Here is a 21511-nt window from a genome sequence, read left to right on the forward strand (position 1 = left end):
AGTAGTTAGTTATAATTAGGATTTGACATTAATACCCTTTTAATTTAATTAATAATTATTTAAATTTAAAATATATTACACTTGGCATCATATTAACCACAAGATCTTCTAATCTAATGGTTGAAAATTGGTCTCAATTTGGGATTGGTAATTAGTTAGCAATTGATTACATCCCATAAGTGTGGTACTATACCTTTTTGTCACATACAATATATTTTGATATAAATTTAACATTTTCATTAAATTTAACGGTGTTTTTTTTATCAAATTAGTAATTTATTATGAATCTAATTAGCAAATTCAACATACTTAATTTAATAGAATTAAAAATTTTAAAATATCTACAATAAAAAAATATTAAAATTCATACAAATGTTTTTTTACATATAACAAAAAATATTAAAATTAATAAAATACTATTATTTTACCTATAATCAAATTCAAATTGAATTAAAAGTAAAATATTCACAAATTTAATTATTATTATTATTATTATTATTATAGGTAAGATATTTTATAAATTTTAATGGAATATAATTTGTATAAATATTAATTTAATTTAATTTTTATTATATGTAATTTTTTTTATAAATTTTAATATTAAATTAACTAAGTTAATTTGGCTAATAAATTCATAATTAAATCAGTAATTTGGTCAAAACACGTATGATCGTTAAGTTTTAACTGAAATTTAAGAACAGTCGGTAGCAAAAAAAATTTGTGGAATATGAATCATACTTGTATATAGTACTTATTAATTTTAAATGAAATGTGAGTGGAATGTTAGTGAAATGTAGGACCCTATTATCAAATATTGGACTCCTATTCATATACGGACTAAAATGAAAAATGGGACTTCTATTCGCGGACGAAAGGAATATTTTTTTATTCGAAACTCCCTATCACTAAACTTGAAATTACCTACCATTGTTGTCCGTAACAACAATGAAATTACCTACTAGTACCAAACCTAAACTTACAAAAGTAGTACTCCCTCCGTCCCACATAAATGTGCACTCTTTCCTCTTTAGTCTGTTCCATAAGAACACTTTCTAAATTTGGAAAAAAAAAAATTATCTAATGAGGTGAGTCTCATTCTTCACTAACAATACTTTAATTACTTTTTCTTTCTACTTCTTTATTACTTTACAAATTGTGTATTAAAATTCATTCTCAACTAAAAGTTCATATTCTCATGGGACGGAAGGACTATTATTTATATATTAATTTTATAATAAAATATAAATAAAGTGACTTTATAGAATGTAGAGTCTATTATTAAATATTATAAAAATAAAATGAACCAATTATTGAAGAATTGATTATGTGCGTGTGAGTTGCCAAGTGATAGAGAGGTAATGTCTGAAGCCAAAGATCTCGGATTTGAATCCTTCGTGGCACAACCTTTATATTTATACTCCTCTTTTTTATAAAAATAGGAACTTTGAAAACGCCACGAGTTTTCATGCAAAATTAGTAAGTAAAAGAGATGAAGAAAATAAATACTAGTATTAAATAAAATAAGAGAAAGAAAGAGAAAAAATAGTGAAATTAGTATTAATGGATTGTGAGATGTATTTATTATAATAAAGAGTATCTAACAGACTCAAAAAAAATTCTATTTTTGAAAAACAGTATTTATTTATTTATAAAAAAGTTGATTATACACTATCGGTAATCACAAAAATACGCGTGAAGTACCACGAAATCAACACTATTTTAATCAAACTTTGACATTTTCCCGATAGACCTAAAGACTGAACCCAATACTATTACCATGGATTCTAAATTATAACTAATAAAATCGAAGACTAATTTTATTTTAGTTGCAATCAGTTGAAGGGATATTTATTTTATTTGCAATCAATTGAAGGGATATTTTTAAATAAGCAGTAAAGATCTTTATAATTAAATTCATTCATGATTAGTAGTAGTATTAAATTTTTGTTTTAGATAAAGGAATGATATACGATGAAGATGGTGCATGAGATAGTGACCAGTCTTTGAGAAGAAAATTGTGGGAACCATTCAGCCTTAAAAATTAGACCGTTGCTAAAGGTGCAAGTGACCATGTCAGAAATCCAGATTCTCCACATATTTTTAAATTATAAACTCATTTTTTTCTAATGGGGTAAACCATAAAATTCAGTAGTATGCAGTAGTATTTTTATACATTATTGCTACATACCCGTAATCTTTTATTTATATTCATTCATTTTTTCTTATTTATAAATTTCATCTCTTATTTTTTTGTTTATTTTATATTTTATAGAGTAATTTGTTGAACAAATTATCAAGTTTGTTCAGTTATATATCAATCTTCCAACTTTAATTAAATATAGCTAATTATATACGATAAAACTTTTTGACATTTTTGTAATTGCCTAATAACATTAAAATTTGGGAGGAAATCATGTATAATATGGCAGTCAGAAAATATTAAGTAGACTAAAATGTTCAACTACTTAAACGATATTGTTTGACACATACTTGGTCATCCGCGTATTAATTTTGACATATATATGGACTACATCAATAAATTGAGACTAGTAGGGTGCTGTTTTTTTTTTCATGGGGCATATTGTGCTTTTTCTGTCATTTGCCCTATTTATTATATAGAGTGAATTGAAAATTTAGGTCATGCATATTGCTACTTTCACCTCTGCGGTCCCTAATGAGTTTTATTAGCACCATTAATCATCGAACATTAACATAATATCACTGGAATAACTTTTGCACTATTTTATTACATTTTATGCTATTTTCTTCAATTTTTTAACTTAAAAGTTTTTATCTACTAATAACTATATCCACTATATTCAACTTTTTTATTCTTATTTCTTCCTCCATTTTTCAAATTATTCTTTCGTCTTATTTTTTCCTTCTCATTGTTAATAGTAATTGTTAGTACTTCAAAAAAAATGAGAGATCTACAAATTCAATTTTAATGACAATTTATTGACTTGAAAAAAAACTAATGCTAAATAAATTGGAGTAGGAATAGGTATCAACGAATATGAAAATATTGATACACACATAATAAATTAATTAATTGTACGAATATAAAAATACTACTCCTGATAAGACATAGTTCTCGATGCGAATGAAGTTTCAAATAATGCAAGAGACCACGGAAGTTCGTCGTATTTGACAATATTAAAGGCGGATGATATTCTAATGCTTACAGCACCCTAATCCAAAATCAAGATAAATCTTCACCTTTAAATTTTAAAATGAGTGGATGAAATTAAATCTTACGAATCTCAATAAATAATAGACAAAATATCAACAAAAGAGTAATATCGTCATTATGTTATCATATGATAATTTTCGTGAATTTTTTTTATATCAACATAGTGTATTACAAATATCAACAATATGACATGAGAATATCAACACTAGTACAAAAAAATACCAACACATATTTATTGAGATTTTTACATGGTTTTATTGAGATTTTTTGATGTATTTGTTGATAAAAATCTGGTTATCAACATTTACGAAAACTAAAATAAAAAATATCAAATTTCATCATCCGAACGTCGTCGAAACATATGCAATTGAGATCTCGTTGGAATCCTTATAAAATTATCTTTACTTTGATATATTTTTTGCGGAAAAATAATTTAAATCGAGAGAGTTACGTAAATTTAACGTTTTAAGATGATTTTAATGAGAAGAAAATGACATTAATACCCTCTAATTTTATTTTTTAATTTTCTTAATTAAAAATATAATTCATGTAGCATTATTTCAATCACTAGATCTTCTAATCTAATGGCTAAGATTTAGTCTTAATTTGGGATTGCTAATTAGTTAGCAATTGATCACTCCCCTATCAGATACTAACGATATATTTTTGGTAAATGCACAAGAAATTTTATATCGAGGAAATGTTTTGTTTTGAAAAGTAATAACCCTAAACCGTGTAGAAGAAATTATAAATTAAATAATGAATGGGAGAAAAAACAGAGAAAAGAAAGGAAGATAAGAAAGAAACAATTTATTTGAGAGCAAATTAATGTCTCTGTCTAATTAATAGGCTCTTTCCGCCTAGATGAAATTATGAATTAAATAAATGATAGAGATAGAAAATAGAGAAAGGAAAGGAAGATAAGACAGACATTAAATAAATAGGGATAGATTGATTAAAATAGCCTTAAGCATCTCCAATGCTACGCCCTACCCAGAAATATCTTCTGCCACGTCATAAGGACTTCTCACTCTTCTACCACGTCACAAGGACTTCCCACTGCACAATTCGGACTTCCCATCGCCCTTCCCGCGTAGACTTCCTACAATAAAAAAAATTCACAAATATTCAATTTACGTTACGAAATTAAAATTTCGACAACGAGCCGTATATATAGAAGTTTTTTTTTTAAAAAAAATTAAATTAAATTGGGACGTCCGCGAGTCGCCACAATGGCGGATGTCCTAGCGCCCTTCCACCGAAGACCGCGCCCCTCCCGCCTCCTCACGGGACGTCCTCGTCCGTCCCTCTGCGCCCTAATGGCGGACGTCCCGGGCGTCCTTCCCGGAAGCCTCTCCGACGTCCGACGGGATCGGAAGGGTGTTGCTGGAGATGCTCTTAAGGCAAAGAGGGGGGGAAACTACACAAAGTTTGGAAAATATTAATAAAAATATTGCAGAGGAGGTTTTTTTAATTCAATATTAGGAGGAATTTATCTTCGCCACATTTTGTCAAAATTATTATATGTAGTTCAAGATATTTTATTCGTAGGGAAAATAAGTTAAAACTTAGTGTGATGTTTTTCATTGTCATACTTTTGGCTTTGGGAGTTGTACATCCCTAATTATTGACATAATATCGAACTTTATTGGATATAGAAATTTTGAAGATGAATTTAATATATTCTAAAATTTATTTTCTATAATTATACTCAATGATATAATTGGATAATAAGAATGTTGAATTGAGACGACCGAAGAAACTCTAATTTGCAGGGGAGAAAAAGAAAACGAGAGAAAAAAAGAAAAATCAAATAAAAGTTCAGTCCAGTTAACCAATATGGTAGATGAAATTTTAAAAGTAATTTTAAAATCTATTTGAGAATCAACCTAAAGAGAGTGGTTCAATCGGAAACTATCTTAAAATAAAAATTATTGTTAAAATCCCACAACATATTAATTGGGGTATTTTATAAATTCTTATTTTAAAACAGTGTTCAATTAAACCACTCTTTTCAATCTCAATTAGGATTAATAAGTATAGTAGTATGAACTTTGTTATGTTACTATTACTATCTATTTGTTCTTTATTTCATACTGTCAAATGAAAGATCTTGTCATAATCTTCGATTTGATAAATATACTATTAAACATTTTATAATTAGTGAAGTTGTATATTTTTCAATGAAGAATAAGAGAAGAAAATAAGAACTACAAATGGGAGAATGACGTTTTCTTTTGTTTCTGAAACCTAGATTTTTCATTTAATTTAAAAAAATGCCATTCAAATATGAATTTGCAACGTGAATAAAAGGTAATAAGCTAGCTATCTAAGGTAAATAATCCAACTCTATAATTTTAAGAAATACGTGAATTTAACGCATTCGTTAAAATCAAGTAGTACTTATTAAATAGGTTTAGTTGGACCAAATAAGAAGTGTAGTAAATGACAACTCCATGCTAATAGAGTATTCTAATTAATATTCAATTAAAGTGATTTAATTTTATACCAACAATTCATTAACGTGAAAATTCAGCACCATCTCCTCTTACTTTTTTCTTTCCATTAATCCATTGTATTTGACTCCATTCCTCCCTCTTATTTGATAGGTGCAATGCAGTGTAGTGATTATACGTGAAAGTTGATGTTAGTTGACTGAAAATTTATTCTATTTATGGTTTAATTTTCATACCAATTGCAGCGAGTTTGAATCTTTGAATTATTCAATTAAAACATAGAGCCCTAAATCTAAGGCCCATTGAAGTTATGGGCCTCCAAACATACCCTTACATTTTATATTTTTGTTTTTAATGCCATTTAACTCATGTTTTTCTTAAGTACTAGTAGTATCGTCTAATTCATTTATTGGCTTATAATTGAGCATGCATTTTTGGCATATTACGGCCTAATAATCATTTACTCCGTCCATCCCTCGTTCATTGACATCAATTTCAACTTTCATCCGTTCTAAATTAATTGACACTTATAAGTTTTACTACTTTTGGTAATGGACCATATATTTCATATTTCATTTACTCATTTAATTTACATTTTATTATAAAACGGAAATATAAAAGTATGACTCACATTTCATTAACTGTTTCACTTATTTTTTACTATATTTCTTAAAATCTATGCGGGGACGGATGGAATATTTTGCTTTCATCTCATAGTCTATTTAATTTTGCGCTACTTGGACATACATTAGAATTGGGAAGCACTCTTGGGGTAGGCATTTGATTTTAAAATGAGATTAGTGGTGAACTTTTGATGATTTTGGATAGCAGATCATTGAATATTTAAATGTCTTCTTCTTTTTGTACATGGCTCTATACGAAGTTACGAACAGCCACATTTATGGATTTCATTTATTAATTGTTTTATGACTATCAGAATTTTAAATTGGGGGTTATAAAGATATTAAAAGTAAAAGATATTGCTTACTCCGTCCATGAATATGAGTCTCATTTTTTTCATTTTAGTCCGTCAGCGAATAGGAGTCCCGATTCACTTTTAACATAAATGGTAATATGGTTCCACATTTCACCAACTCATTCTATTCACATGTTATTTAAAACTAATATATACAAGTGAGACTCATATTTCACTAACTCTTTCCCACCCACTTTTTAAAGCTTTTCTTAAAACTCGTACCGTCAAAAAACGGGACTCCTAACGATGGACGGAGAGAGCATTAGTATGATTGTTTTGCAACTCAATACACACTACATGTAGCGTGTGTTATTGTATGTCTGAGTATGAGTGTCTATGACGTACTCTATGTATTATGTGAATCAGTGTGTATATAGTATGTGAGTGTGTGAGTGTAGTGTTTGAAAAAATTCAATAATTAAAATTTTTACTATAATTTTAAAAATTATAAGATTTAGATGATATTGAGTTTGAAATATATTAGAGTAATATGTTAGTATATGTTTTCTTAAAAATCTAAAATAAGAAGAAAAGGAGAATGGTGGTGACCATTCCATGGCTAAATGCATCAAACCAAAAATAGAATAAAAATAGAAATGTCATTCCATTCCATCGTCATACCAAACATGATATTAATATTAGTAAATAAAACGATAAATTTTGTTTCACTATTACTACCTCCGTCCATTAAAATTTGTCCCATTTTTCCATTTCCGTCCGTCCCTCAAAATTTGTCCCATTTCACTTTTACCATTTTTGGCAGTGGACCTCATATTCCACTAACTCATTCCTACTCACATTTTATTATAAAACTAATATATGAATGTAGGACCCACAATCCACTAATTTTTTCAACTCACTTTCCATTACATTTCTTAAAATTGGTGCCGAATCAAAGTGGGACAAATTTTAGGATACGGAGGTTGCACCATTTATTGACAGTTGATGATAACTTCTCAAACAAAAGTTATTAGTAGGTTTTCGCAACACATCAAAATTGATTTCAATTTTTTTTCTTTCTTCATGCCCTTGTGATAGACTTCAAAAGTTGGCATCGATGCATTATCCTCGTCTCGTTGCAAACTCCTTTATTTTCGTTCCTTTCCACTATCTTATCCATTATTCAACACTTGCACTTGTTTTTGACTACTTTTGTTTTGGTATGACAGCTGGGCAATTGAGAGCTGACGGTGAAATTGGTGAGCAATTAATTAGTAGAATGTTTCAAATAATAACGTAAAAATTAAATAAAAGTAAAATCAGCGTTCTATTTGGTATTCCCTTTGTTCTCTTGTAGTAGAGGAGTTTGTTTCGTTTTAAACACTTATTTTTAAAAAATGATGGAGAGAGAGTAAAATAAGAGATATAATAATATGAATAAGATTATTCTCTTTATTATTATCTATCTTATTTTACCCTATTTCCACTTAAATTATTTATTATTATTATTATTATTATTATTTTAAAATAAGTGTCCAAAATAAAAAGTCTTTATTATAGTCAGATAGAGGAAATACATGTTTTTGTTTGACTGAAGTTAACATTGATAAGACTGAATTTTTTGTTATCTTGTGATGGTATTATGAATTCCTGATAAGTGATATCATAAATTATTGATAGTCGTTGTCGTAATTGATTAAACCTGTTGTTACTCCTTTGGAAATGGAGTATATCTCTTCCCCTTCTTTCTAGGTCAAATTTGGGCGAAATCTCATTGAAAAATGGAACGTTTTCTTAAAATAAAAATAATATAATTTCTACTTTTTCATCTTTTATATTTTATACTTCCTTTATTAATTAAAAAAAAAACACTGCATAAAATTTTGTAGTAGAAACAAAATATGTAGTAATATTTATTGGAAGAGAGTAAGGACATTTAATCTGATTTAGTGATGTGGGCAATGAATGAGTCCATTTCCTTGACAGAAACCCCACCTTGAAGCATAGATTTCCTCACAGCATCCCCCAACTCCTCAGCCCTCTTCCTAATCTCCACTCCTTCCTCAGAAGCCATCAATCGTCTCACCGCGCTCTCCACTGCAGCCGCTGGGACGACCCTGTCCCGATGGGCCCACTCTGCGGCCTCCACCCCTATCCCAAGAACCTTGGTCATGAGGACCGCGTTCCTGGGCTGGTCAGAGTGCATGGGCCACGCCGCCACTGGCACGCCCATGCTTATGCTCTCGATACATGAGTTCCACCCACAGTGCGTCATAAACCCACCTGTCGCCCTGTGGCCTAAAATCTCCAACTGCGGGGCCCAATCCCGCAAAATCAGCCCCCTCTCTCTCACCCTTTCCTCATACATTTCCGGCAACGGAGCTCTCCTCACATCTCCTTGGAAGATGTTACCTCTGTCGGCGTCTCTGATCACCCATATAAACCTCTGCCCACTTTTCTCCAATCCCTCAGCAATCTCTGAAATTTGATCATCCGACAAAGAACACGTGCTCCCAAACGAAACCAGAATCACTGAATTCAAGCTCTGTGTATCCAGCCATTTCAAGCATGCCTCTCTCTCTTCAAACTGCTTGCTTTCGGTTTCGGATACCGAAACTGGATTGAACGGGCCGACGGCCCAGATGTTCCCGGTCCCGGTAGATTTCTCGTTGGCGAGGAGATCGAGGTAGGCGGCCTCGATCACCCTCGACGTGTTGTAGATGTCTCCCGAGCTGATCTTCGGGAGGTTATGCTGAAATTGCATAACCTCCACGAATTCAGGCGGGAAGCATCCGTCTACAGATGGAACCTGCTCAATAAAGGAGGCTTCGTTCTTCAGCTTGGTTGTTTTTCCAGTGTATTCCCAGTGGAAGGAATACACAGAAAAGGCGGCGATGCTGTGGAAGCAGTAGGCCGCGGCATTGGGGAGGGTTGGCACGTCCTGTACGACGTAGGGGAGGGAAGAGTCGTACAGGACGGCCAGCCTTCGGGTGGTGGGTGCGAGCCTCTGCGCCAGCTCGAAGACGGGCTGGCGGAGGTGCATGGAGGAGACGAGGGAGGGGATGAGGTGGGCGGGGAATTTGGTGGGGGAGTTGGGGTTGGGGGGTGGGTTGGTGAAGGGTGGGGTGGGGAGGTGGTGGAAGTGGATGGAGGATGGGTCCCACCCGTGGAGGCGGGTCCGAGCTTGGCGGATGTGGGCCTCCCCGGCCACGTAGTGGACGGGGATGTCGCGGGCGGCCATTAGGCGGGAGAGGTGGAGGAGCTGGTTGAGGTGGCCCTGCGCCGCCAGCGGCACCATCAACACGGTTAAAGGTACTTCTTCTTGGTTTGTTGCCATTGGAGAGCTTTTTCTTCAATTTACTTGTGTTATAAGGATTTGTGGTTGTCGTTTATATAAGCTTTTTTCTTGCGACTCTGCCTCTCTGGAACTAACTGCGCTCTCGCTGCAGGCACGTAACAAAATATATCAGCTTTTTTTCAATTATGTATGTTGTTGTCTTGAGGACTGCGAGAATATAGTATTAGCAAGAAATGATGATGTTTGGATATTACTAGACTTTTATGATTCAACTTTACATGTTTGGAGCTATTAACGCAATACAGCTTGGTCTTCGACTTCTCCTCCTTTTGATTAATAATTGAAATGTTGAAAAATTTGATGTATGTCTTCAATTCTTCATATGACTTTATATGGTTTTTTATTTATATAGGAAATTTAGGATGGGAATTTCATTGGACTTTAGCACATGCGCTGTGACTTATGCGGGTGTCCCTATCGTGGACGACTTGGCATCCTTGTGCGGAGACTTTGATCATTAGACGACTTGGTCACCGGCGCTCAGTTGCCGTCGCCATCCAATTATACTCCCTTCATGTCGGATTCACAGATAATCCCTTTTTATGTCTTCATTAAATGTCTTATTTACGAAAAAATTCTTATTTACGAAAAAAGTGAGTGAAGGAAAGCGAGTGAAAAAAGTAAGTGGAAACGTGGACCACATTTACGAAAATAGTTAAAATAAAATAAGATATTTATTGGGGTCTGTCCAAATAAAAAAATAAGAAACATTTAATGATAACCGGAGAGATATTTATTGGCACTGCTACTCATTTACGAAGATGCTTTGATCGGGCATTTGGCATTCTTTTACGTATGACAAGTTATGAGTTCTTGTATGTTAGATGGGCTGCTGTAAATGCTTGAGTAAGTGCCTAAATTTATTTTATGCAATTGGAGTCGTTTTCTAGGCTTATTGGGCTGAAAAAAATTGACGTAGGAAAAACTAGTTGGGCCTTATCAAATTAGCTCCAAAAATTGTTTTCATTTTTTCTCTTTTAATTATTTGTTAGATTACACCCAAATATGTTGTAATTCATTAATTTGGATTTTATTACTCTTGTTTGGCCCATGTGTATTATTATATTCTTATTTTATTTTATTTTTATTATAAATTAACTGCTTGAGATTGAGAATATTTATCTACAAATATTAATATTAATAGATGACAATAATTTAAGTAAAATTGAAAATATATAAATTCAGTAAATTTATCATTGCAACGTGGGGATGATTAACATTTAGTTATTTAATCCCTTGATTTTTTTTCACATAGCTCCTTTTAATTTTATTGTGACTAGCTTTAATTTGTTATTTCTCATGCATTGGGAATCAGAATTCAAAAAATAAATATATCACGTTCATCTACTAATCTACTATATTCGTTGCTAAAATGTTTAGTTACATTTATTAGTAGTCAAGTCAAAGTCATTTTTGACCAAACACAATCCAACAAGTTAATCAGCTAAAAAGATGTAAAAGTGAGTAAAACTGTATATTTGGCTGCTAAGTTCAAGTAGTAGACAAAAGATGATGCAAAGCAACCACTCAATCTTTATTCAACATCAATAAACAAGTACTCTGTATCTAATGCTTCCAACTACACGTCTTTCTTATAAATTGAACTTAGACAAATCTCATAATCGCCCCATGTCGACATGGGCATCTCAATTGAGTTACAAGAATATGTTTAACATATTACTTTATATTTTAATATATTTAAATTGTTTTTTAACTCCTCTTACAATATTACTATGAAAAATAATTTTTTTTTATATTTTATTTTGTTCTATCCGCAAAAATAAGTCTTTATCTAATATTACTATATTTTCACTAATAAACGGTCTAATTTTCTATTAATAACACGTTAATCATTTTTTCTTAATCTTTTTCTTATTTATTACTCCCTCCATCCAATATTACTCGCATTTTCACTTTAAAACATAAATTTTGGATTGATTTTTAGTTTACTTAAATTAGTATTTTAGTATTTTAAGTGTAATAAAAAATCGCTTAATAAGAAAACACTTAATTAACTCTAATATATTAATTAAATACCATATCTTACTTAAAATAGAAATCGTGTAAGTAATTTGGAACAAACAACAATAGAAAACTGCGAATAACATGAGAATATGCACTCTTTCCTTTTTAGTCCGTCCCACAAGAATATACACCTTCGAATTTTGGAAACTCTCCTCTCTAATGAGGTGGGACCCATTACCCACTAATAATACTTTAATTACTTTTCTCCATCCATCTCTCTTATTTTACCAATTTTGAATTAAAATCCGTACCGAACTCAAAGTACATATTCTTTAGGTACGGAAGGAATATTATTTAAACCATTTTTTTTAGGCTAGTCAATCGCAAAAATTACTCATTTGGCTAGTGATTAAACACCATGACTAATATTATCTCGTTGTTCAATTACATTTTTCTTAATAGTTTGACTCGTAACAACGTATCTTGACTCATTTATATAATGTCGAAATTAAATTAGATTTCATTTTATCCATATCACTAATTTAGTGATTGACAAATTCTATTACAAGAAGCACCGTATTTATGAAGTCGGCATGTGACTTGGAATGACGGCTGGATCTTATCCACCCAAACAAATAATTGTCGAACTTTCAATATCATGTATGATGAACCAATCAAACTCATACAACTTGATCACAAAATCATAGTATATGACTGCCAAATCACCTCTCTTTCCATTTTTATTCACCATTATTAGTCACAACCATCATCCGCATTGATTTGTTGTCTGCCACATCACCTCCCTCCTATTCAAATTTTGGCTCAATCTTCAACTTAAATAATTGGATTTCAGTTATTGAACGATTTCAAGATACTGAGCATGTATATGTAAACCTTCGGGATAAGATTTCGGTTGGAAGCATCAAACGAACTACTCCCTCCGTCCCAGTTTAAGAGTCACTTTTTGTCATAAAAGTCCGTTCCAGTTTAAGAGTCACATTTAGAATTTTCTGTATTTGGTCATATAATTTTACGCCATGGTTCATCAAAATTACATTAAGATGTCATTATCTACATTAAAATAAACCAAAACAAAAATAAAAAACCAAAAAGTCAAAAAGGGACCCACCATCAACTAACTCACTTCATTTATTACACACTCTATCATCTCACTTCATTTATTACACACTCCACCATCTCACTTCATTTATTACACACTTCCACTCTTTCTTAAAATCCGAGCCATAACAATAAGTGACTCCAAATATGGGACGGAGGGAGTAGGATATTATGGGAATAACTACATAGGTAGTGACATTTTCATATATTTTCTGCAAAATTCGTTTTCTAATTGCCAAAGTCTTGGTCGTCGTCAATCAATCTCCACACACAGACATATCAATCATTTACTCCTATCATTTACTATTTCTCCCCATTTCTTGTTAATAGAGACAATTTATTTCAGCACAAAGCGTAAGAATAATATGTTAAATGAATTATAAATAAAATAAGAGATAGGGAAAAAATAAAATAAATGAGATGATTAATTTTTATTAAAAATAAAAGTAATTCAATTATATTAGAACTTTCCAAAATAAAAAAATACTACCTTCATCCGACAATAAGTGTCACGTTTTGTCATTTCAGTCCGTCCCACAATAAGAGTCACATTTTATTTTTACCATAAATGGTAAGTAGATCATACATTCCACCAACCAATTCTACTCACATTTTATTATAAAACTAATATATATAAATGTGACCTATAATCCACTAACTTATTCAATTCACTTTTCATTACATTTATTAAAACGCGTGCTCACACTAGATGTGACACTTAATGTGAGACTGAGGTAGTACTACAAAGTAAGTACTCATTTTAATACTAATTAAAGCTTAGTAACCAATTTGATACAAACGCTATAGTTTAGTACCTATATGCTCTGTTTGATACATAGAATTGGAATTGAAATTCTATAAAATTGAATTGAAAGAAATTAAATTTAATTCAATTTAAAATTCTATGTTTGATAAAATAAAATAATTGTTGAATTTGAAGAATTTATGCAAACACACTACTTTGCACAAAATACATACACTATACATGAAATACACACACTATACATGAAATGCACATTCTGCATAGTCTACACAGTCTACACACATGCTATACATAAAATACACACACTGCACACGTTACACCTACACTATACACAAAATACACACATTGCACATAATTTTTGTACCTTATTCTAAGTTCGATTCTGTAATTTTTCAACAAACAAGTAAAAATACTAAAATTTAGAAACATATGCAATGATGGACATAATATGCATGATTGACAATCGAAACGAGTCAAATCTAGGTCTTAAAAACGTGCAAAATATATGTTTATCAATTATACTATTCCTACTTTGTATACTTGCAAATAGGTGTAATGCTAATAAATAGTACTATATCACATATGAATCCTCTCTTCTAATTTACCATTTAGAAAGTCGGTTTAGACATCCAACTATTGCAATTCCCCATCTCTATGAGCCACAATATCCAATAAAATTCTGATTGAGCTATGTTTTATAATAGGTGAAAATCTTCTCTAACTTGGCGTAAAACCTCACCTTATTGTTGTTGAAGCCTGCAACTACTTCTTGAATAAAATTAATCTACGTACAACCAATATATACTTTCCAACTGTTAGGCTTAAAGCGATTTGGATCCTATGTCACATTCGTATTCTATGATCACAATAAAATAGGTAAAACACATTTAGAAATACTATTATATCTTATTCTATTAGTTTTTTTTTTTTTTTTAAATAATTTTTTGCTTTATTAGGTCTTTGTAATAATGCATTTTGTTTCATTAGATCTTATACTAATGCGGTTTTATATAAGAGGTTCTTTTGTTGGATCTTTGTTTAACGAACTTCAAAATGTAATTAACATTTCTTGTGTTAGTTAAATTTATTTATGTATTTTCTTAATTTTTACTTCTTTTGTTTTAAGGTAGTTGGGGCGATTTTTGTTTCACTCATTTTACAAAAATGATACTCATAATAAATAGTAAAAGTAGTAAAAAAGTAAAGTAAGAGACAGAATAATATAGATAGACTATTCTCTACAATATTCTCTCTTACATTGCATTATCTCCATTATAATGATTTATTATCATTTATATAAAACGAGTGTAAAAAAATGACTCGACTATCATAAAATGAAAGAAATATTTATTTTAAAATTAATTCAATTGCAACATCAATTCAAGAGTTATTGACAAAATAAAAATTTATCAGTTGATAAAAAGATAGGATCAATTAATTTTTTTATTTACCTTGCCTGAAATTTAGTAACGCTTAAAAAATAAATTATCTTCTTTGAAACGTAGAGAATATCTAGAAGCAAACGAGTATATTTATGAGCTATATATGGGGGCAGGTAGAAGTCAATTTTGTTTCCTAATTAAAGTCGACAAATATTTATTTCTGAGATGATAAGATTAAAATTGATCATAATACTATTGTATAACCATCCATTATTTAATGTATTAATAGTCTCTATCTTTCTCATTTGAAGAGGTAAAAACAAAAATAATAATTGCAAAACAGCTAAGATCACATGGCTGAGTATCAAGTTGCTGTGATCCCAACATACAACGTAAGGTCTAATTCTGCTCGCGTCACTTTCATGAGTAGAACTAGTTTCACCATATTTATTATTCCATATTCATATTATTGAGCACTTATAAAAATATAGTATGATTTGGTATTATGCGTACATACATATTTGGGTTGATTGAAAGACTAGCAATGAAAATGAGTTTCATCTTCCATCAAAAGACGCGGAAAGTATTAAGCTCATAAAAAAAAATACATTAATCATAAAGATAAATCTTTCACTCATTGTAAGATAAATCTTTCAATCATAAAGATAAATCTTTAGTTTGATGAATGAGAGGCATAAAATTGGTAGCATTTGAAAATAAATTGAATGATGAATTCAACTTTGGAATTATAATAACCATCAATTACCTTATTAGAGTTCGGGCCTAGCTAATTTTCTATAATATTCCCTTTGTTTGCTATTGCTAATTTTCAATCATACTTCCCCTGTCTGCTATTAAGAGTTTTGGCCTAATTTTTTTATCATACTTCCTATATCCGCTATTAGATATTCTATTTTTCGTCTTTCTGTCAATAATGTCTCATTTTACTTTACTCTCTCTGACAAATGAACCACGCATTCTAATAACTAATTGTACTCACATTTTATTATAAAACTAATATATAAAAATAGGAATTACATTCCATTAACTATTTTTCCATCGCTTTCTTTTATAAAGTCAAACAATTTTTTAAAATTCGCACTGATAAAAATACTCCCTCCATCCCACCATAGTAAAAGCGTTTCGTTTAGCACTTATTTTCAAAAATGATTATTATTTTTTTTATTTTACTCTCTACTACGGTACGATAGATAGAATAGAATATTTAATGATAAATGGATGGAGTATGATCACTTATTACTTCTCAGTTAAATCAAATTTCTCATTAATATAGATTTAGCTGCACCTTGTATATAAATATATATTGGTTAATAGTAATATGTAGTGGAGTAGTTTTTGACATAACATAATTTGAATTGAAAACAAGGAATTGTCAAAATAAATTCTTCCGACATCCTAAGATAATTTAGTCATACTCCTGCAATCATGATCAGAACAAGTAATGGTGGGATGATGTATAGATTCACACATAATGAAACCAAATAAGTTATTGGTGTGTAACAAGAATATCACCTCTTAACAACACATTATACATGTGTGTTTTTCCTCGAAAGAAGTTTGAAATTAATAGTACTACTAATCGTCAACAACATACAAATGTAAAACTAAACACTCATTGAACAAGGAAACAAACTGTGTCTATAGTCACTATGTTCATACGACACCTAATGAACAAGGAAACACACTGTTTCTGTAGTCACTATGTTCATACGACTTCGTATTTAAGAAAATAAGCTGGAAAACCATATGGAGTTCACGTGAATCACTCCCAGATTTATATTCAAACACCTTAATTCTCTCACAACGTGTTTATTGCACGCATCTACCTAAAATTGGCAGTCCCCTCTGTCCAATTTTACCATTTTGAGCTTTCAATAATTTATAAAATCATTTATTTATTTCACTTTTAGGATGCGGAAAATATATTTCATTAACTTTTTATACACACAATCTATTATAATATTAATACTACTAAAAATGGATCCCATGTTAAACTCACTTTCTCCGAACGCGTTCCTTCACAAAGTTAAATACTCACTCCGTCCCACTTTAGGAGTCTCATTTGAATTCAACACGGATTTTAAGAAATGTGAAGGAAAATTATTGAAAAAAATAGTGAAATGTGGGTTCTACTTTTATATGTTAGGTTTATAATAAAATGTAAGTGATTAAAAAAGGTTAGTAGAATATAAACTCTATTACTATTTATGGAATATTCCAATTGGAAGGGACACCCAAAATGGTAAACTAAGACTGATAAAGTGGGACAGAGTGAGTAACTTTTAAACCTTGTGCCAATCAAAATGACTCTTTAATGAAAACGTTGTTAAATTAAGAACAAACTAACTTAATTTTTTGCTTTTTTAGGACGCTTCCATTTGCGTTTTCTTATTTTAGTTGAGACGTAAGACGCTTTTTGAAGCGCTGATGGTATATTTGAAAACACAAATTAGCGTCCTTAATGGTAGTAAAAAACATTCTAAACGGATTATTTTGGTGTAGTGCAAAGTCAAACTATTTCTTAAAATATGTGGCGAAACCAAATGAGTGTTTAAATGGTGGACGGATGGGAGGAAGTATGCGTGGGATGCACGCGCAATTTACACAACCAAAGCATAATAAATGGAGTATGAGACGCAACTCAATTTCGCATTTTCTATCAAAAAAAACAAAAGAAATGGCGTCGAATTTGTTCCAAGACGACGTGGTGGTGCTGATGGTTCCATTCCCGCTGCAGGGCCACCTGAACCAGCTCCTCCACCTCTCCCGCCTCATCTCCTCCCGCGGCGTGTCGGTCCACTACGTGGGCACCGCCACCCACAACCGGCAGGCCCGGCGCCGCGCCCAGGGCTGGGACCCCATCTCCGCCTCCAACATCTTCTTCCACGAATTCCAATCCCTCCACTTCACCGCCCCTCCCCCCGACCCCTCCGCCGCCATCAAATTCCCCGGCCACCTCCAGCCCCTCTTCGACACCCTCCACTCCCTCCGCCGCCCCGTCGCCGACCTCCTCGCCTCCCTCTCCGCCTCCCGCCGCCGCGTCGTCGTGGTGTACGACTCCCTCATGGGCTCCGTCGTCCAGGACTTCGTCAACTTCCCCAACGCCGAGTCCTACATTTTCCACAGCGTCTCCGCCTACACCATCTTCTTCTTCCTCTGGGAGACCAGCGGCCGCCCCTTCGCCGTCGACCCCGAGATCCTCTCGGGCCTCCCCGCCCTCGAGGGCTGCTTCACCCCCGAATTCCTCAAATTCGTGGTGAAGCAGCATCAGTACCTCAAGCTCAACTCCGGCCGCATCTACAACACATGCAGGGAGGTCGAGGGCCCCTTCCTCGACCTCCTGCAACGGCCCCACATCAGTGGGGCCAAAAAGCAGTGGGCCCTCGGCCCATTCAACCCAATCGCCTCCCCCAAGAGAAAAAAGCCCCCCCACAAATGCCTCCAGTGGCTCGACGGGCAGCCCCGGGACTCGGTCATCCTCGTCTCGTTCGGCACCACCACCACGCTCTCGAACGATCAAATCCACCACCTGGCGACCGGCCTCGAGAGATCCGGGCAAAAATTCCTGTGGGTTTTGCGCGATGCTGATACTGGAGATGTGTTCCGGGCGGCAGCTGGGCGCAGGGCCCAGCTGCCCCAGGGGTTTGAAGAAAGAATTACAGGAACAGGTTTGGTAGTGAGAGACTGGGCGCCGCAGCTGGATATCCTGGGGCACTCGGCCACAGGGGGATTCATGAGCCACTGCGGGTGGAATTCCTGCATGGAGAGTATGTCGATGGGGAAGCCGATCGCGGCGTGGCCGATGCATTCGGATCAGCCCAGGAACACGGTGTTGATCGCCAGGGTCCTCGGGATCGGCCTCGTCGTGAGAGACTGGGCCCGTCGGGCGGAGGTCGTGAAGGCGGACGTGGTGGAGGATGCGGTGAGGAGGCTCATGGCATCGGAGGAAGGGGAGGCCATGAGGAAGAGGGCTGCGGAGCTGGGTAGGGCCGTCAGGGACGCGGCGGAGGAAGGTGGCTCGGCGTGCTTTGAGTTGGACTGTTTTGTGTCACATATTAGTAGATAGATCGTAGATTCTACGAAATAAAAGTATATCATATTAATGTAGGAGTATTTGTTAGGTATCATATTATAATTACTTACAAATTATAAATATGAATGCAATTGCGCCCATGCATTATGTGGACCTAAATAGATAGCTAAATATTAATGATTCATGGATTATATTCCTCTATTTACTAGCAAGTCATATATGTTGAAGGGCAAAGTTAAGAAATTTTGATAAGTTTCACAAGTTTGAAACTTAATAATTTTCTCAATTGTCCATAAATTGTATATATATGGAGTGTATATAATATCTCCTAAGATTATAAATTAATTGAATTAATCTGTATAAATTAGTTTAATTATAAGTTATATTATTATTCTATAATGATTTAAAAAAGTTATTGAAAAATGTATAACTGATTTTCATATAAGTACGGGTTTGATTCAAAATAATTATACAATATTCAATTAAGTGATTGAACGTTTTGTCCATGTAATATTTGCAGATGCCACATCGAACATGATTAGTCTTAAAACTGAGTTCATGAGAAATTATAAAAATGTCAAAGTTAAAATACTAGCTACTGATTTTTAAACTTACATGATTGACTAATATTTCGAACTTTTTTTTAATGCAAAGTACCATTTACTACTAAACATGATGTTGAAACGTGGCGCAAGTTTTGGTGTATACACATGATTATGCAATAAAATATAACAAAGATTCGGAACTGCACACAAACCTGATCTAGTTGATTAGATAATGTTGACAACTTGATATATTGATATGTGACGAAAACGATGTACAAATATAATATACTTCTATATCCAATTGCAGTGTTCTTATATGTAACGATGAGGTACTAGTAATTGACTTCTATTTCTATATTATCTAGTTGAGTAAGCAATTTTGAATGACAAACCGATCCTTATCCAAAATTAAAAGAAAAAGAAGTGTAACCTTTTCATTTTCTAGCTGTATGTACTCTCTTCTTCTTTTTTGTTAAATTAACAATTAAATAATATTACAATTTCTGTCGACATGCCCGCAATAGAATGTTGCTATTTGTTGTGGGACATATTTCATGCAAACAAGTGTCGAATTTTGTTTATAGATATTAATATTATTATTATGAGTAGTATTATTTTGTATCTATACAAATATATGAGGACTAAAGTCCCACAACAATATTATACACAGAAAATAATCGAGAAGATAGTATTATAAGTTTATAACACGTATTGTATAAATAATACTAACATTTTGGTTCTCGTGGGATTTTAATTTCTGTGCATTCATTCATTAATAAAAGTACTTTAATTTATTACTCCATTTCTTTTTAGCTACCCCTACATATATAACAATAATAACTGGAACAATTGATATATAAACAATACGTGATTATTGCAAAATATTAGTGTAATACTATATGAAATAAATTAAGATAGAAAGAATTATCTATACTTTATCCTCTCTCTCCTACTTTACTCTCTCCACTTAACACACAAGATAAAGCTGCATATAATCTCGTGTCGCCCAAGAAAGGAGTATTTCCTTAGGACGGAGGGAGTACAATCCGTGAGCCGTCATCCTTATGCGTTAATATTGAAAATTATTCAGTTTGTTCAGTAATACTATAAAATATAAAATAATTAAGAGTGAACTACAAAAATGGTCCCTGGACTATAGGTTTATCTCGCCCATAGTCCATGGACTTTAAAAATATCGCCAGTACTCCCTGGACTAAGGGTTTATCTCGAAATTGGTCCTTTTGGCTTTTTTTTTGTACGAAAATGCCCTTTTGGGGATTTTGGTAGTTTGGGCAATTTGGTCTTTTTACACTTTTAACATTTTAAATCTGATATTATTTCAGTTATGTACTAAATCTGATATTATTTCAAAATTATCATTCTTCTTCCATTTTGTCATCCTTCACTTTGTTTTTTTATTTCAATATTAGATTTAATTTTATAATTAAATTTTAAATTTCGATTTTTAAATATATAAAAAAATTAACTAAAATTATTAATTCATGGACAATATAAATATTGATTAAAACTATTATTTTTTGTTAATTAATATAATATTCAGCTGAATTGAAGAAGTACAGAAAAATAATAGTATTAATCATGATGAAAAAATAAGAGCTATTCTATTTAGCCTTCGTTCGGTTGTTATAATTGCTTGAGATTGAATATTATGAAGTTGACTAAAAATTTGATCCTACTAAAAATTTTATATAAGAGTATTTTTGTTGAAATTTTCTAGTAAATTTTGATTGTTTTCAAAC

General features: G+C 32.5%; 2 protein-coding genes across 2 annotated transcripts; one reads left to right on the top strand and one right to left on the bottom strand.

Annotated features, from left to right (window-relative positions):
- Positions 1 to 8454: 8454 nt before the first annotated feature.
- On the bottom strand, positions 8455 to 10218 carry LOC125191202 (zeatin O-glucosyltransferase-like). The gene has a single exon (XM_048088711.1). It carries the CDS (start codon positions 9900 to 9902, stop codon positions 8502 to 8504), a length of 1401 nt encoding a protein of 466 aa, XP_047944668.1. The 5' UTR covers positions 9903 to 10218; the 3' UTR covers positions 8455 to 8501.
- A 7550-nt stretch (positions 10219 to 17768) lies between these two features.
- On the top strand, positions 17769 to 19407 carry LOC125189125 (zeatin O-glucosyltransferase-like). The gene has a single exon (XM_048086347.1). The coding sequence runs from the start codon at positions 17803 to 17805 to the stop codon at positions 19237 to 19239; it is 1437 nt and encodes a 478-aa protein (XP_047942304.1). The 5' UTR covers positions 17769 to 17802; the 3' UTR covers positions 19240 to 19407.
- The last annotated feature ends 2104 nt before the right edge of the window (positions 19408 to 21511 follow it).

The sequence above is a fragment of the Salvia hispanica genome, chromosome 5, assembly GCF_023119035.1.
Source record: "Salvia hispanica cultivar TCC Black 2014 chromosome 5, UniMelb_Shisp_WGS_1.0, whole genome shotgun sequence".
NCBI classification, from domain to species: domain Eukaryota; kingdom Viridiplantae; phylum Streptophyta; class Magnoliopsida; order Lamiales; family Lamiaceae; genus Salvia; species Salvia hispanica.

Bases quoted from the DNA above. Each gene is read 5' to 3' on its own strand.
- LOC125191202 (XM_048088711.1), bottom strand. From the start codon at position 9,902: ATGGCAACAAACCAAGAAGAAGTACCTTTAACCGTGTTGATGGTGCCG.
- LOC125189125 (XM_048086347.1), top strand. From the start codon at position 17,803: ATGAGACGCAACTCAATTTCGCATTTTCTATCAAAAAAAACAAAAGAA.